We start from the raw sequence: 18,322 nt of genomic DNA, 5'->3' as shown, positions 1-18,322 counted from the left end.
CAGGAAACTTAAAGGTCTATAGCAGCCATGGGGGCATCTAAAAAAAAGTGTAACAGTTGTGTCTCTGCTTTTCCAGAGCAGAGTTGTGGAATAAAAATACACTTGAATTAATTTGTAATTTTGTGCTAAACTGTAGTATTGACAAAATGCTGTAGGAACTCTGAGAAGGGACAGATCATGTGGGTTGGCATCCTCAGTGAGCTGAATGGCAGGCTGAGGCAGTGGACTTTATGCCCCAGATAGAGTGGCTACAGGTTTTAAAGATGAGTGTGCCTGAGTTTTGCATGATTTCCTGGAGGAAGTATGGGGGAGGAAGCTTCATCATTATCACCATTTGTCAATCACTAGTATCATCAGCAAGAATAAACACTGAACATCCCTCCCTGAGCCTACTTTTCTGTTGAGGAGGCACACAAACAGAGTTGAAGGACTAGTGTAAGGGAGCATGTGGCTGTAGTACAAAGACGGGGCAAAGTAAGGGTTGGGGAAGTGAGAGAAGGCTTCCCAGAGGAGGTGGTACTTGAGCTAACCCATGAAGGAAGGTTAGGGTTTGGACTAATGGAGAAACAAGTGAAGGGGGCTGTAAATGGCCTCAAAAGGCACAAAGGTGGGAGTGAGCAAGTCAGATCTGATTAAGTGAGAAAACCTCCTGGACAGGAGCAAAGGCTGTGTGGTAGGGTAGCATGGGCAATGAAGTTGGAGAGGGAAGTAGTGATGATTATTAATAAGAGAGCGTGGAATGGCAGACAACGCTGTTATGTTTTGGAGCAAAGTAGGAAGGCCTTGTAGATTTGTGTATTCATGAATTGGTGAAGGCACAGGGAAGGAGGAAAAGCTAAAAGAAAATCTTTGGGATTCTACATTCTTCCTAGCTTCAGTCTCCTGTATTAGGGGGACCAACTCATCCCATCTCAGTAAACTCAGATGAGACTTGACCCTTGAGATCCACCTTGAGAACAGGTTCCTAAGAAGCCCTCAAGCTCTGTACTTTATACTGTTGGTGGAGAACCTTGTGCCAGTTGGAAAGACCCAACAGATCAAAGCTATGTGTGAAGAGTTCTCAGAGAGTGATGACCTGCTTTGTGAAATGGAAAGGAGGAAGGATCAGCCAGCTGCTAGCACAGGTGCAGACCAAGCTGGTGAGTCCTCTTCAAAGGCAACTACCTTTACAAGTTGATCTGTCAGTCAATCAGCGCTGGGAAAAGAAGGTAACAATTACAGCAATCTTAAAAACCTACAAAAGGACAAGGCTGAGTCTTACTCAAGGCCAATATTTTGGTGGCTGCTAGTTGGCCACTCCTCACAGATTCTTTTTACTGACTTCCTGAAAAAAAGATTGGCACAGGCTGTGCTACATTTAGATTATTACCAGGAGGCAAATATTCTCTCTTTTTCTCTGGGGTTTAGAATTATGCAAATGAAGGCACGAAAACAAAAGCTCTATAAGGTGGGGGAGGACTGCTTTTAAGAATGCAGGCAGTTTTCAGAGCTCTTTAAGACATCCCTGTTTTTACTACTAGTTCTCTTGGTGCCTCTCAGGTCTGTTTAGAATTTGGCACCTCTTCAGAACCTTCCAACCAATGACATGAACGTTCATTCTAAAGTTCCTGTACTGGCCTCATTTTACAAGTGGAGAAATCAAGTCATATAATATGAGCTTTCAGTGCTCACTGACCTGGAGTCTTCACGCTCCCCTCCGCCCCCATGCCTCTCCTTTTCTGTCTTCTCTTTGCGGTGCACAGTCTAGCATGGAAAGGAACTTTATGACCCAATTGCCTCTTAGGTCTCCTGACTTCCCCACCGTGATACTATCTGGAGGGCAATAAGACCGAGGGAGGTTCAACCCTGGGGCCCGGAGAGACACACCTGCCTAACCGCGTGGGTTGAGCAAGCGTGACAGCGAGCTAGTTAGGGAGGGAGGGATAAAAGTGGGCGTTTGCTGCTCTTGGGGAACGGGAAAACTGAGGCTCCCTCTGGGGCCCGGGGCTCCGGGCCACGGGGAGAAATGCTTTGGAAAATTGGCCTTTTTGTTCCGCCTCTCCACTCCGAGCATCCTTCGACTGCCCACCCCGGAACCTGCAGGCTGGCTTTGTTTGCCCCAGCTGGCTCTCCAGTTCCGCCCGCCCTCGTCGTCGGTGCCTCAGTTCCTGAAGCTGCTGACTTCTCACAGCTGGAACTGCGGGCCTAGGGCAGCGGATGGCGCCCAAGAGTTTGGTGACATCTGCCCAACCAGGTTGGCGCCCCGCACGTCGTGCTTCTCGCTAGCAAAGTTTCTCTGTGAAAAGAAGCCCCTCCAGCGGCCTCTGGATCCGGTAGCGCGTGCGCGGGCGCTGCTTCTCTCCCCGGAGGCTGCGCTTGGGGACCGGGTTGTGGCTTTGCTCCAGCACTAGGGCCGGCGGCCCGCGGGGGCGGAGCTTGGGGAATCCGAGTAGCTGTCCTGGGAACCCTCCACTCGGCGCGGGTCTGGAGAGAGCCGGCGAGCAGGCGGGCGGGCGAGCCGATAGCCACAGCCTAGCAATAGCTAGGGTACCTAGGCACTGAGATGAATCACCAAAGGAACGCTCGGGCAGCGCCCCATCTTCTGCCCCGGCTCAGTTCTCGGCTGATTTGAGAGGGCGCCACTGGTCAGGACTCCTCGAGAGGAGCTGCTGAGCGTCGGTGTCCCGGACAGAGTGGGTACACGCCTGCCTTCGGGCTGCGCAAGGAGGAGCAGCCACGGAAACAGCTGTTGCCATGATTGTTCACGTGCCTGGAACTGGACTCCCGACTGGGCGCTAAAATGCTTGCTTTGCCTTGTCCAAGTTTTACGGCACTTATGTTGACGATTGGAATCCTGGGCCAATCAAGAGCCAAATTCAAAGTGGTACTCCTGGACTCTCCATCCCAGGCTCCAACAAGTCTAATTTGAGACTAGGAGAGAGAGATCTCCTAATCTATCAGATCTCCGTTCCGGAATTGGACTTGATAGATCTCTTCACTAATACTTGGAAAGTAGTGGCTACAGGGTTCGCTTGGGGGTGAGGGTGAGGGATGCTCTGAAGATCAGACCACAACACTCAGAACCTCGACAATGGACCAAGTTTATGAAATTCCTGACGAGCCAAACGTGGATCCCATTTCATCTCTGGAGGAAGATGTCATCCGTGGGGCCAACCCCCGATTTACTTTTCCATTTGGCATCCTCTTTTCTACCTTTTTGTACTGTGGGGAGGCTGCATCTGCCTTGTATATGGTTAGAATCTATCGAAAGAATAATGAAACCTACTGGATGGCATACACCTTATCCTTCTTTATGTTTTCATCCATTATGGTCCAGCTGACTCTCATTTTTGTCCACAGAGATCTGGCCAAAGACAAGCCACTATCATTGTTTATGCATCTCATCCTCTTGGGACCTGTTATCAGGTGAGCAACGTTTTAATCTCTTCCCTTACCCACCTCCCCCAGTTTGTGCAGAGAAAGATGAAGCTAATAGTTACAAGACTGACACTATGCCTCTAATCTAATTGATTCTCATTCCTTCCCACTCTTAGCTTCCCTGCCTACCATCCAAAATATCTTATCTGAAACCTTAAATGCCACCACAGTGAACATGTGGCATGTACCTATGTTCCAAAAGTATGGTATCATTGATAAGACTTCAGTAGACAATGTTTGATACTTGGATTTGGGTTGTGAAAATTGGTATGGATCAACTGACATGGTCACCCTATACACACAGACCATAGCTTCAGAGGGTGCTATTTTGACTCTGTCTTTTAGGCCTTCTGTAAATTGGGTTCCACATTGTTTCTTTACCCTGAGCTGCTTGGGCTGGTGCTGCCATTTTCAAATTTTCCGGAGTTATTTGATTTCTGAAAAATACTTTAAGCCATCTGTGGTCATCTGGTATCCCAATCCACTGTAGTTTGTTTTTCTCTGTCAGTTCACCATCTCCTGTTTCTCTCTTTTGTATCTTTCTGTAATAAAGATACATGGTTGGAAGGGGGTGAAGGAAGATAGCTCATCTCTCCATCTGGCTGCTGTACCACAATGTAATAGTATCAAGTCTTTCCATTCAGATTGCTTTAAAGGAATGAGTATGTGCCTTATCCTAGGGAGACAGGCATCTGTGTGAGCAGTCTCATCTGGAAGCTATGGGATTTTCAAGGTAGGCAGATGTTGCAAAACTTATGAGGTCAGGAGGAAGGAATGGACCAAGTTTGTCCTGATTGCAAGAGAGGCAGAAACCTGCAGTCAGCTGAGGAATATGCGTCAAAGTGTTGATGTTGCAATTGCAATGGGAAAATACTTCATCCTTAGAGAAGCAAACACAGTCTAAAACTGATTAAGGATAGAACTATCCCCTTACAATTAAAAAAAATAGATCTTATTCTCTTTATTCCATATTGAATGTAATACCAAGTGGTGTCCAGCTATTAACCTCCTGTTCTCCACTTGAATGATAAATTTTTTTATCAGTATGTTTAAATGGAGAGGAATTGATTAGGCTCCATCAAAAAAAATATGGGATATCAACAGAAACAGTGGCCTGGAATTCAGGAGACCTGGAGTCTAGTCCTCACTCCATCATGGACTAGTAGCATGGCCTTGGTGAGATCTCTGAAGATGCCGTGGGTCCCTGTTCATCTGTAAAATAAGTAAGTTGTACTAGAACATGGGTCTCAAACTCAAATGCTTACAAGGACCATGCAGTTCGCATAAATGAGTGAAGTGGGCCAAGTATGAGAAAAACAACTTCATGTGTAATGATAAATGAAAATGAAGTGTCAGTGTTAAAGATATGATGGAGAGTAGTGAGTCTGTGGCAATCTGAAGTCCCGTGAAGAGTCTGCTTGAAGGAGGCAGTTACCCTCTAGTTCCAGCCCATTGTTTCCCTGTTGGAATTGAGACCCTGTATTGCCAGCTCCCCCAACTTTTCAGGAGATGCTTCCATGACAAGATTTTACATGAAATATCATGATTTTAAATTTTGGCAACAAATAAAAATACGGTGTGGGCTGTTAGTCAGATGTGACTCAGCTGGCCTATATGCAAATGTTTGGACTAGGTAGTCTAAAAGTCCTTTCCAGTTCTAAATCTTTGAAGTTAAACTGTAAAAGCAAGACCTCATCTTGAATTTTGAACCAAGAAATTCAGAGGAAACCATTCTTCTCTCCCTTTTCAAATAAAATATATTGAGTTAACAGATCAAGCACTCTCAAGGTGCAAATTTCAGTAAGCATTGCCCCAAGACCCCAGCTTTGACTTCCCTCATTTGCTTTGTGACCTCCCAAGCCATCTTTGATTTGGTCCCTCCATATGGAGTGTTGAGTACTGTGTTTCATTTTTGTTATTTAGCTTCCACTAGAAATGATTGGGAAGTGTTAATAATCTCAGTCAGCTAGCCCCACAGCAGGGAAAAATTAAAAGCTCATAAATTATATCCTTGATATGCTTATTTTCAAGGCAAATTACTTCTTAGGTAGGTAGGAACTTGATTAGTGCTATTAGGCACAGGAAGGTGATTGGCAGGCCTGGCTTCCTTATATGAAATACACATATACTTCCGGAAATGAAAATGTAATCTACTGAAGCTTATAAGCAAGGCAAATAGCCTTACTTAAACCAGTAAATAGCTTTAAGAATAGAAGCATAGACAGAATGCTTCATGCCACTGCCTCCCCCAATATTTTATTTGGCAATACCGATTGTGGGCTTGGGTGAAAAATCTAAAATCTTCTGTTGGAAATGCACTCATGAATTTTCCCTGAATAGGAAGAGAATGTTGCTTTTTTCTTATCTCTTCTCTCCTACCATTTTTTTACCTCCTGGATTTTAGAGTTTGTCCCTAGAAAGTGGATGTTTCCAATGACATGCTTCTGACCAGCCCACACGCACCAATCTCAAGGGATCCTGTGGAGAATGGCAGCCAGCGCAGGTTCCAACCTTCCTCATGGAAGCCAAAGGCCTAGAGGGCATATCAATCTCTGAGTTTGTCTTTGGTTTATATTTCTGTTAAATTGCATTGCCATTGTTATTATCCTCTCCTCCTATCATTTTTCATCCTGTATTTGTTTTCTTCCTTCTCACTCATCGACTCAGCAAGTATTTATCGAATACCCATTATGTCATAAGGGCGGTGGGCAAGATAAATACAATCCATGCCCTCTGTCTGACAGGAAAGATGGCTTAATTTCCACCACAACTGTTCTTATGATAAGACATAGTTGACAGTTTCCTTTCATTTCAAGGTGAGTGGGGGAAGTGGTAACTCAGGTGTTCCAAAATAAGATGCTCTAGCTTCTTCTATTCACATCAACTGCTAACAACTTCTGATTTATGTGGGGAAGATGGGAGGAGTACTGCAGGAAATGTGGTTTAATCACTACTTCAGGGGGTGATAGGCGTTCATAAGTATGTTTTCCTCTTTGTAATGGAAGAATGAAGTTTAAAAGACTGTTGTCCCCAAACAGCTGAAGAGGCCCCAAAACAACCTGTAGAGAAAAGTTTTGAGGTTCCCTAAGGTACATAGTACATATGGTTCTGAGTACCTTTGAAGTACCTTTGTTACTAAATGGTTTTCCCGTGTATGTGGTAGGTATTTTGAGATCCCCTCCAAGACTTTTTGGCTGAGACAGTTATAGTTGTGAGCTTTGTCTTGAAAAACAGAACTCCTGATTATAGAGCCGAATGCTTTGAATAAGAAATGCTTTATCTCAGGAACTTGAGGTGTTATGAAAACCAGGGCCTTTTGGAACCTTCCTCATTCTCTCTCAACACATTATTAATATCTTTGTGTTCAAGGCAATTTCCTGCTATAGGCCTGTTCTGGAGAGGCAAAGCAATTCCTTAAATCCTCAAAGAAACACATTTGAAATGGTGTTCCTAGGTTGGTTGATGACCAACCCAACAGAAAAAAGATTTAACCTCAAGCAACTTTCAGAAGGCAGGACAGCTCTTTGACGCATGAGGAACAAATAGAATGGGAGAGAAGGAATGGCAAGAGTAGCACAACCTCCCTGAAGGGTATTATTTTCCCCCCTTACTACAACCTCCCTTCCCAGGACAGCTTTAGTTAAGTTCCCATGATGCTTTACTTCTGCAGATGTTTGGAGGCCATGATTAAGTACCTCACACTATGGAAGAAAGAAGGACAGGAGGAGCCCTATGTCAGCCTCACCCGAAAGAAGATGCTAATAAATGGCGAGGAGGTGCTGATAGAATGGGAGGTGGGCCACTCCATCCGGACCCTGGCTATGCACCGTAATGCCTACAAACGTATGTCACAGATCCAAGCCTTCCTGGGCTCAGTGCCCCAGCTGACCTATCAGCTCTATGTGACCCTGATCTCTGCAGAGGTTCCCCTGGGTAGAGGTGAGTGGGGTCAGGAGAGGGGAGGGTTCCACTAAAATGAAGGGTCTTAGAAATCTGGACCTGAGCTGACCAATACACTGGCCACCAGCTTCATGTGGCTATTAAAATGAAAATGAAAAATGAAGTAAAAAATTTATTTCTTCAGTCATACTAGCCACATTTCAAGTGCTTATTAGCTACGTCTGGCTAGTGGTTAGTGTATTGGACAGCACAAGTATACAGAACATTCCTATCATCGTAGAAAATTCTACTGGACAGCACGGGTAGATAGGCAAAGAACTTGGGGAGACAGAACCTCAGGCCTGTCAGACTTCTTAAACTGAGGTAAGCTGTTTAAACTAAGATAAGCTGCAGGTAAATCCTCTCTGGGCCCAGAGGTTAGTAATACCAGCAGTCAGTGGGACCTTTTCCCAAACCCCGACTGTTTAAATTATACTGAGGGTTTTTTAGTTGGTTGGTTGGTTGGTTGAGGATAGCTGTCTTTAAATAAGAGGTTCTCAAATGTAATTGATCATGAGAAAACATATTACTGGGTGAAAGCTATTTTTAAAAATTATATCCCCTGCTCAGACCTGAATCAATCTGCATGTGGAGAGCCCAAGAATCTGTATTTTTGGAAAGCACCTCAGTTGATTCAGATCAGCCACATTTAATCACTGATTTAATCACTTCTCCCAACTCCATCAGGGAGCAGGAACAGAGGTGTGGAATGAATACTGATGAAAGTCAGTTCCGGCCTCTGTGATCTTTAAAGGAAGTTACCAAAGAGGTCACTGTTTTAATTTCCTACTTGTGAAAGAGGGATCCTGAGATGAGTAACACCTCAAGCAGAGGATGAAATGTGAATCAGTGTTTTCAAAGTCAAGATAAAGTGCTGTTAATAAGTTTTAACAGCCTGATATTAGCATCATCTGCTTGGGCTGGAGCTGGTACAGCTCAGGGTACAGCCTTCTACCATTTCCTTATTATGAGGCACTGACCCTGCTTGGCAAAGCCCCATGTCTCAAGTATGTCTAAAGAGTAAATTTACCTTCTTTTCTTTTTTTCTCTACTAAGAATTGTTCATGAAGTTCTATAAGGGTCTTGAAGCTTTTCACATACCTGAAATTAACAGTAGTGTGAGGAAGAAAATCTTTGGAATTGATGCTTTTCCTCCTGAGAATTTTGAGGGTCATCAAATCATCTAATTAAAATATGTATACATTATAAAAGTAATAGATGTACAAACTGGTTTGACTTACAAATAATTGTTGTATATGCACAGAAAATTTCTGGAAAGATATGCGAGAAATGATTTATCTCTGGGGAGTGAGAATGAGAAGTCAGCTGACTTTTACCTTTTACTTTATACTCTTCTATATGGTTTGAATTTTTTTTAATTGTGATCATGTAGTTATATTTTTGGTTCTTATTTTAACTATAAAAATCAGTTATGGTTATGGATCCAAAACCATGCAGAATATATATAAAGAAGGTGTAATTTTACTCCTCAAAGGTAATCTCTGTTAGCCATTCATTATATATTCTCCCGGACTTCTTTTTATTATGTAAATGTATACATAAATATGTGTATATATTTTTGCCAAAGAAGGACTATATCAGGCATTCTGTTCAGCAACATGTCTTTTTCAAATGTTTGTCAATGTCTTTCTTAAACAGTTATTTATATATACCTACATAATAATAATGATAAATATGTTTCCCATATGTGAATTGGACCATTCTTATTTCCCTCATCTTCTATTGATAGGGTTAAAATTTGTTTCTAATTTTTCCACAGAAAAAGTGTTTACTAATTACAAACTATGCTCCAGTGAACATCTTTAAGTATCTGTGTACTGGAATGAGACTTTGTAGGGTAAATTCTCAGCAGTAGAAGTGTTGAATGAAAGGATATACGTGTTTAGAATTTTATCAGTACTGCCAAATAACCCTCCCAAAACATTATATAAATTTATATCCCCACCAATAGTGTATGAATATGCCTGGTTCTTCATATCCTAAACTAAATATTATTTAGTTGTGTAACTATTAAATAAATAATTGTATAAATAATTTGCTTTCTTTAATTATGAGTGAAGCTGAGCATCTTTTCATGTTTAGTCATTGTTTTCTTTCAATTGCTTACTCACTTTTCTAGTGGGCTGTCTTCTTATTAACTTGTGCATATTCTGGCTATTAATCCTTTCTCTGCTGTGGATAAGTATGTGTGTATATATCTGTATGAGTTTTGTGTGTGTACATATTTTAAATGTGCACACACATGTTATACATGACACATGTGCAACACACTATGTAAGATGCACAATATGTTGTATCTTCTGGCATTCTGAAGTGGTAAATTTTTATGTATTCAAATTCTTTATTGCGCCTTTCTAACAGAGGCCTTTCACAACTCATACCTGATTGAGCAGTTTAGCCTGATCTTCCAGATAGATGAATTTCTATGATGAATTTGTCAATTCCCCCACCAAAAAAAAAAAAAAAAAAACGTAAAAAAAACCAACCAGAGCAAAACAATAACAAAAGAAACACATTTCATTGAGACTGTGATTGGGATTGCATTAAATCATTCAGGTTATTTTGGAGGGAGTTTATACCTTTACAGGTTGATCAATTCCATATTAGAAGATAATATATCTCTCCATTTCATTAAGCATTTTTGTTTATTTTTAATTGAAATATAGTTGATATACATTATATTGGTTTCAGATGAGGTACAGACTTCATTTATTTTTAAATCACTTTACTGAGGTATGATTAACAAACAAGGCCTCGACCTATTTGGCCTATACAACTTGATGAGTTTGGAGATAAGTGTACACCCATGAAACATGTCCACAGTCTGTGCCATCAATGTGTAAGTTCTACAGCAAGAAAACGATATAACCTTACTGAAGTACATTTCAATGTTGTATCGTGTTCTTGCTATAGGTCTTGCACATTTTTGTAAGCCTTATTCCTAGGTGTTCTGTCAGTTTTAAAATCTCTTGATTTCTTAAGGGTCAGGGCAGTGCCTAAGTAAAATAAGAGTACCTATTGCAGTTTTGGAAATAGAGGAGGAGGATGATGATAATGATGACAGGAGCTCACAGATAGTATTTGGTATGTTCTAGGCATTTTTCTAAGCCCTTTACATGTAATTATTTTATTCAATCTTACAACAACCCTATCAGATAATTGTTAATTATTCCCATTTCACAAATGAGGAACCAGAGATACTGACAGATTAAGCAAATTCCCCCAAGTTCCATAAAAGTAGTAGGTGGCAAAGATTGGCTTGGAATCCAGGATGTCTGCTTTCAGAGCCCATATTTTTAACGAAATCCCGATGCAAAGGATGTACGGGAAGCTTTCTCCCAGGCCTTGTTCCCAATTCTTCAGTGATTTATCCTATTAAAATCTTCCTGATAATGCCTTCTCTTTTAAGATGTATAAACAACTTTTTGCTTTAGTGTTCATCATGTTCAGCCACCCCTCCTATCTTTTCCTTCTTACCCTTTTTCTATTCCGTTTTTCCCTTAGAGGCCATCTGGATCAGCATAGATGAGCAGATTCACTAGCAGCATTATGATCTCTTATGAGGTGAATCTATTTGTAGGGAGACAGATGGAGGGTTTTTACATTTATTGGAAGCATCAGGCTTTCTTCCTTTTATTATACTACTATCAGTAAACGAGTTCTAATTTCAGGGAAAGCATCACCACACTTGGCTAGATGTATGCACACTCTGATGTTCCCAACCGTACAAGGAGCATCAACTCTTGAGGATGGAACTGAGAGTGGTTTATAAAGCTAAGAGTAAATCAGATCATTATCTTGTACACCTTAAATGAATACAGTGCTGTATGTCGATTACATCTCAATAAAACTGGAACAAATAATAAAAAATAAAAATGAAGCTAAGAGTAGACACTTTATGAGAGTCTCCATTTCTTGTCTTTCAGATTTTAACACTCAGAGCTGAAAAAGATCTCAGGAACAAAGCCATGCTTCCTTTTGGGTTTCCCTGGGGAGGTCTGCACATTTTTTGCAGATTAAATGGACCTCCATGGCTCTAGTTCCCTGGGTCCAGTGTTTTTATGGGAACAGAAAACTTCAGCTTTTCTTGTGGATGAGTACCCCTCAGGCTTCTCACTGTTCTTGACAGCACTAGATATTTCTTAGTGAATGGTATCCCTTGATATAAAGGAAGAAAGGGCCATCATGTGATCTATAGCTGAGACTTACTACAGCAGGGTAGGGAGGGAACATCCTGGCCTTTCAAGGTCCCTACTCTGATATAGAGTGGTATAGTGGTTAGGAATGTGGTTTTTACATTTTTAAGTCACTGTTAGAAGTTTGGGGATTCCTAAAGTATACCAAAGCAGTGGGGTAGTAAACTGGTGCTGCTGCTGATTAATATAAGCAATTCTAGAGTATCTCTGAATTGAGAAGCTGAGGCAGGTAGCTTGTTCACTGACTTTCACTAGCATCCACACAGCTGGACCAAGCATTTCTAATCATGAATATTTCATGCCACCTTTCTAAACTCAGAATTAATTAATTCTACAAACATTTATTGAGTACCTAGTATATATATATATATATATATATATATATATATTCCAGGCTTTGTTAGGCTCTGGAGAGGGAGCAGTGAACAAAACAGACACGGTCCCTTCTGCCCTCATGGTGTTTCAAGTATATACATTTTGACACATTCTAGAAGCACACACAAACAAGATTAGTTCCTCGGAGAAGATACATCTGTGAAGGGACTTCCAAAACCAAAGTCATTCTCTATGATTCTCCTAAGACAGGATTTTTTAGGTAGGAGTTCTTCCTGCTTCATTGTTTGCTCAGAAGCCTGTTTCATCATGTAGATGCTGCCCTATCTCTTTGCACTGTTCTTGTGTTAGTGATCTCTCACAGCTAGTTCTGAGACCTGTTTTTGTAAAAAGTCCATTTTCTACATGATCACTAAAATATCACAGTGTATATTCATCATGGGAAATTTAGAAAATAGAGGAACATAGAAAAAGGTTTAAAAATTAGTATAATCCCTATCACAAAAAAAGCTATATTTTAGCTTCTTTCCATTTTCTTTCTGTACATGCTATTTGTTTACATAGCTGTGTTTATACATGAGTTTGCTCTTAACTGGGAACCTCAAGTCTCCCCTATCATCTCTCTGGACCTCTGGGTAAGAGTACAAGCTTCAGCAACACTGACTGACTGTCAATTTTTTCTGTTTCTTATTTTTGTTTTTACTTACAGCTGTGCTAATGGTCTTTTCCCTGATATCTGTCACCTATGGGGCTACCCTCTGCAATATGTTGGCTATCCAGATCAAGTACGATGAATACAAGATTCGCCTTGGGCCCCTAGAAGTCCTCTGCATCACCATCTGGCGCACATTGGAGATAACTTCTCGCCTTGTGATCCTGGTGCTCTTCTCAGCCACCTTGAAATTGAAGGCTGTGCCCTTTCTATTGCTCAACTTCCTGATCATCCTCTTTGAGCCTTGGGTCAAATTCTGGAGGAGCAGTGCTCAAATGCCCAATAACATTGAGAAAAATTTCAGCCGGGTCGGCACCCTGGTGGTGCTGATCTCTGTTACTGTCCTCTATGCTGGCATCAACTTCTCTTGCTGGTCAGCTTTGCAGTTGAAATTGGCAGATAGGGACCTTGTTGAAAAAGGTCAAAACTGGGGACATATGGGCCTGCACTATAGTGTGAGATTGGTAGAGAATGTGATCATGGTATTGGTTTTTAAGTTCTTTGGAGTCAAAGTGTTACTGAATTATTGTCATTCCTTGATTGCCTTGCAGCTCATCATTGTTTATCTGATTTCCATTGGCTTCATGCTCCTTTTCTTCCAGTATTTGCATCCATTACGCTCACTCTTCACCCACAATGTAGTGGACTACCTACACTGTGTCTGTTGCCATCGGCACCCTCGGGGCAGGGTTGAGAATATGGAGCCATCTTTTGATGCTGAAGCAAGGCAAAGCATTGTCTGATTCTGTCTTCTGGCTATTTGGGGATGGGTTGCATATTGTCAAGAGCAACTGTGAAATTGAAGGAGAGGTATGAGGCTCACTGGTGAGTACTCACCAGGATATTTTCTTGACTTTTCTGGTAAGCCTGTCAGATGAAAGAGCAGCTCCCAAATAGGCTTTATTTCCATCAAATTGACTGTTATGTTTGAACACCAGGGTAGCCACTATATACTCAGAAAAGTCAGAGAGACCATTCACATTCCTCCCACCAAAGCCAGCTTTCTGCCTACCCTATGGGATTCTCTGTGACCTTCTAGCTCTGCTTGTTTGCTTAAGGCATTACTGAACCTCCCCCAGGCTGAGCTGAAGGGCCAGAATCCCACCAGAATATATCCTGACCCAAGGATATGACTGATTACTAGCTGTGGGTACCTCCCAGTAAACAGTCTGACTAATATGGAACCTATAACTCTAAGTGTTCTGGGGTCTTTTAATTCCAATGAGAAACTCTGGTTAATAGGAAAACCCCCACCATAAAAGAGCTTTTCCCCAAAAGAGTTAGCTCTCCATCAGGATTTTACGAGTAATCATTCATTCAAGGGGCCTTTCTTTTCAGTGGCCCTTCATAGATAGGCACACCTTGAGGAGGAAGTGCAGAGTAGGATTCTTTCAGGGCATAAGCCAGAAAGACTTTTTCTCAGGGACCTGTATGAACCTCCAGCTTGTTGAGTGGAGTGGTTGAGTAAAATCTTTTACTTTGTGCCTCATATCAGGGATTCCCCCTACCCTGGCTTTTGTGTGCTCTTCATGTTGTACTACTTGATGTGAACCTCAGAGAAGCTGAGCTATAATTGAAAATGTTTCTAATGTGTAGAAGAAAGGAAGATTGCCTTGTGTCTCCTAGTGTCCTGCGTATTTTGTTGATTTGTTTCCTTAGGGGAGAGAGAGGTAGTAATTGCCGGGACATCACCTTCATGTTGTTTGGGGTTGGGACGGTGGCTAACACTCCATGGTAGAGAGAAGGCAAAGGAGGGAAACCACATCACATTAAATCATTGTTGGTCCTGGTTTCTGCTCACAGGATTTTATTTCCTAGTAAGGAGCTTATGTTTATCAGCCCTCTGCTCATCCCCACACCCCCAGAAGATGAATGCAGGTCTCTCTTTCTCATATATCTCAATGTTTACATCTCACATCAGTTGGGTGTTTTGATAGGGATATCTGCTGGATGCTTCTAAGGTAACCAAAGACTTGAGGTTACTATGGCCATATGCCTGTCGGGACCAAGTAATCCAGCATTCACCTGACTGCTGCTTGCTCCGCACAGACTAGGAAATGAGAACAGCTCCTAGTAGTGTGTACCAGTTGCAGCCACCACACTGCTGTGAGGAATTGTGAACACTCTGACCTAGGGCTTCTTATCCCCATCCAATTTTACTCTTGGGATGGTGCTGAGAATTTAGCCATTTCTCTGCCTCTTACCCAGTGTTGGGACATTAAGTTGGGGGAGCTCCCTCTTCTAAGTAGCAGGGCTCTTAGCCAGAATTGTCCTATTTCCTGCCATGTCTAGTGTGGGTTTCCCCCCTTCAACCACTGTTTGGGACTAAAAGGATTGGATACTTAATTTGAGGGAGAGTGAAGTGACTTACTTCGGAGCAGTGGAAATCTCCTTTTTCAGCCTAGCTCCCTCATTCTGTCTTTCATAATGAAGAGACTTAGGTTGTCGTCAGAAACTTCACACTGTTGTTTTCTGTGTTATTCAACATGAATTTGAAAGAAATAATTTTTCAGACCTCCAGAAGAACAAGCTATGTCTTTGGAATTCAAGCAAGAATTTCTCCTCACTGGTTAATATGCCCCCATAAAAAGCAGAAGCATGCAGGACTGTAATTTGGTCCATAAAAGTCATGTGAATCAGCTACTTAAGGAGTGGGTGGTATGGGAACATAGAGACACACACTGAGCCAGACGGGGTAATTAGAGATAGAATAGAGATACACAGGGCAGAAAAGTGTGCCTTGGTACTGGACAAGGCATATTTTCCCCTATATATGCTCCCCAGCTTTAGTGACTTAATGTGTCTGGAATGCAGGGAATTTAGGGCAAGGGGTGTGGAACAGCTTCCAACCTGAAAAGCCTGCTAACCTTACCCAAGGAGAAGAAAGTCTAGTGATACATTATGCAAATGAACCCTCAGAAGCTCCTATAGGTGCTGGCCTTTCTGAACCACAGCAATTTTCCAGATACACAGGAGAAGGAGGAATTGTAAAATATGGTGGTGGGGCAGAGAAAGTGCCCCTTGGCCTTTTCTTTAATTGACTACTCTCTTTTTAGTCTGTGATATCTTAAAGTAACTTGTGTCTGGGTAAGTCTTAGTGGAAGAAGAGGCAGAAATGGGGCCACTAAATGGGTCATGGAAGAGGAAGGCAGAACCATGAAGTTTGGGGAAGTGAGATAGGCCATTGTAATAACAGCTATTCTCATGTTATTAGAAATTTGGTAGGCTAAGTATAGGCTAATGAACTTGTTAAGAAAATGCATTAAACTAATAGTTGTCAATTTTATTTGCTCCACAAATGCTTCAAAAACTCAGGGCATAGAACTGTGAGGCACTGTAGGAGAATTAATAATTGATATTTATGAGCACTTACTGTATGTCTGGCACAGTGCTTTTATGTGCATTGTTTCATTCAGTCTGCAGAATAACCCTTATGAGGTAGGTAATCCAACTCTTGTGAGGTAAGGTTATAATCCCCCATTTTACAGATGAAGGTACTAAGGCACAGGAAAATGAAGTGACCTGCCCAGGGTCAGAGCTAATATAAAGCCAGAACTCAGTCTTAGACACTCTGGCTCCAGAGTTTACCCTCTTAATCAGGACACAAGCCTCTAAGTCTTCGTAGGTCCTTCGTGAAATTATTTTAATATATTAGTGGTTTCAGGGATATTTTCTGGACTATGGCTGGGACCACATTAAGCATTGTTTCTCACAAACACTCCTTATCAAGGGGCAACCCTCAGTTCACGAGAGAGAGAGAGAGAGAGAGAGAGAGAGAGAGAGAGAGAGAGAGAGAGAGAGAGAGAGAGAAGGGTCATGTACTAAAAGGCCTGGGATGAGAACTGAGTGTGTTCACATGTACTTGTAGGTTGGTACTGTGAGCGGAGGTTTGGTGGGGGAGGATGGGGAAGGGACTCATTTCCCATTCTACTTTCAGGATTTTGTCTCCTATATGTTTTTAAACACATACCTTCCAGACCCTGGTCATGGGAATAAAACTGGAGGGCGTGTTTCCTACTCAGGTTTGTATGAATTCTTCCCCTGAGAAACAGGCAGTCAGAGCATGGCACTGCTGAAGCCCATTCTCTTATACTTCTTGCCAACACTGCCCTTGCTCCCACTGAGAAGCTGATTCCTAGTTCTAGAACACACCATAGGAGGTGGTCAGTGGAGAATACTGCACTCCCCCAGCTATAATAGTCCTGAGAACCTAAATCAACCTTCAGAGCTCTTCCAGCTTGCTGCCTCACACCTGCATCTCACAATGTCATGCTCCTTTTCATTACAGAGTTGATTGCTACTTCCCAGGGTGGGGACAGGGTGGGCAGCTGTAAGGCAGGGTCCTTACCAGGACATTTCATCTAAACCCATGGGGCTCTGTCTCTGAGAAGTCCTTTAGTACAAAATCAGTTGACTCCAGACCCTCCAAAATCTTTACCTACCCATGAGTCAAGACCCTCGTTCTCTGAGGCTTTGCTATTGGGCCTTATTACTATCTTCAGGGGGCACAAAGACCCATAATCTTATACCTTTCCTACCAAAGGACTGGCATTATCAGTCACACACTTTAGACCTTAGAGCCTCCAGGGGCCACCATGAAAGTATGTTATCAGTCTTGGCAACAGAGGAAATACCATGTGAAACTGGGAAGCAGCAAGGCCAACCTGTGTGACAGGAGAGAACTAAGTTGAAAATAATACTTTTCTGTGTGTGAACATAATATTTGAATAGCACTGTATAATAGTAAATGCACTTTTACATACATTAGCTTTGTGAATATTGTATCATTGTTAGGACAAGCCCTCTGAGTTGTACACATGGATTTGCGTTGTTCTAACCTTCTATTCATGAAACAGTTATTAAAACTCTTACTGGTGCCAGAAAAACCTGTGTGGATATCTCAAAGTACTGAATGACTCAAAAGTGAATCCCAAATATCAAATGTAAATGATGTTGGGGATAAACAGGCACTTTCATACATGATGGTATGAGAATAAAATATTGGCACAAATTTTTGGAAGGTAGTTTGTTAGTATTTGTCAAAGTTAAGTGGGCATACTTTTTGTCTCAGAATTTTAACTTCTAGGAATTTTTCTATGAGAACATAGCCATGATTGTGCAAAGAGATATGTACAGGGATGTTCGTTTCCATACTCTAATGGTGTAACATTTTAAAGTTCCATCTATAAGGAAATGAGTGAATTCTGGCAATTCCATAATTGGAATACTGTCCATCCATTAAGAATGGGATAGAGGTATGCAGCATGTGCTGAATGAAAAGACTGGTGAGAAAAGCAAGTTGAAGAACAAAATGGGTAGGATGAGTTTATGAAGAATTATTCAAAATTTGGAACAAGGGTATGATAAGAATAATGCACCTGCCCCCAACATCTCCATGCCGTAATCATCAGAACCTGTGAATATGTTATGCTACATGGCAAGGGGGAATAAAGTGGGAAAGTGGGATGGCTAATCAGTTGACCTTGATATAGGGAGATTACCCTGGATTACCCAGGCATGCTAAATGTAATCGTGAAAATCCTTACAAGAGAGAAGGTGATGGGAAGGCCGGGGTAGATATGCTTGAAGATGTTACACTGTTGGCCTGAAAGACAGAGGAAGGGGCCACAACCAAGAAATGGAGCTCTAGAAGCTCTGAAAAGCAGGCAAATAATTTTCCCATAGTCTCCAGAACCACCAGGGC

At 41.9% G+C, this 18,322-nt stretch overlaps 1 protein-coding gene across 5 annotated transcripts; it reads left to right on the top strand.

Moving 5' to 3' along the window:
* The first annotated feature begins 414 nt into the window (after window positions 1-414).
* On the top strand, window positions 415-16,427 carry XKRX (XK related X-linked). 5 transcript variants are annotated; one of them, XM_037010955.2, is made up of 4 exons: window positions 415-1,139; window positions 3,340-3,405; window positions 7,088-7,356; window positions 12,616-16,427. In XM_037010955.2, the coding sequence occupies exons 2-4, from the start codon at window positions 3,374-3,376 to the stop codon at window positions 13,359-13,361; spliced, it is 1,047 nt and encodes a 348-aa protein (XP_036866850.1). In that variant the 5' UTR covers window positions 415-1,139; window positions 3,340-3,373; the 3' UTR covers window positions 13,362-16,427. The 5 variants fall into 5 exon arrangements, with proteins under 5 accessions (XP_036866850.1, XP_073083747.1, XP_073083749.1 ...); XM_073227646.1 differs by having other exon boundaries at window positions 1,135-1,208; XM_073227648.1 differs by lacking the exon at window positions 415-1,139 and adding an exon at window positions 1,936-2,233.
* The last annotated feature ends 1,895 nt before the right edge of the window (window positions 16,428-18,322 follow it).

The sequence above is a fragment of the Manis javanica genome, chromosome X (assembly GCF_040802235.1).
Source record: "Manis javanica isolate MJ-LG chromosome X, MJ_LKY, whole genome shotgun sequence".
NCBI classification, from domain to species: Eukaryota; Metazoa; Chordata; class Mammalia; order Pholidota; family Manidae; genus Manis; species Manis javanica.
The sequence above is the reverse complement of the archived record's forward strand: the minus strand, read 5'-3'. Positions and strand labels throughout refer to the sequence as shown.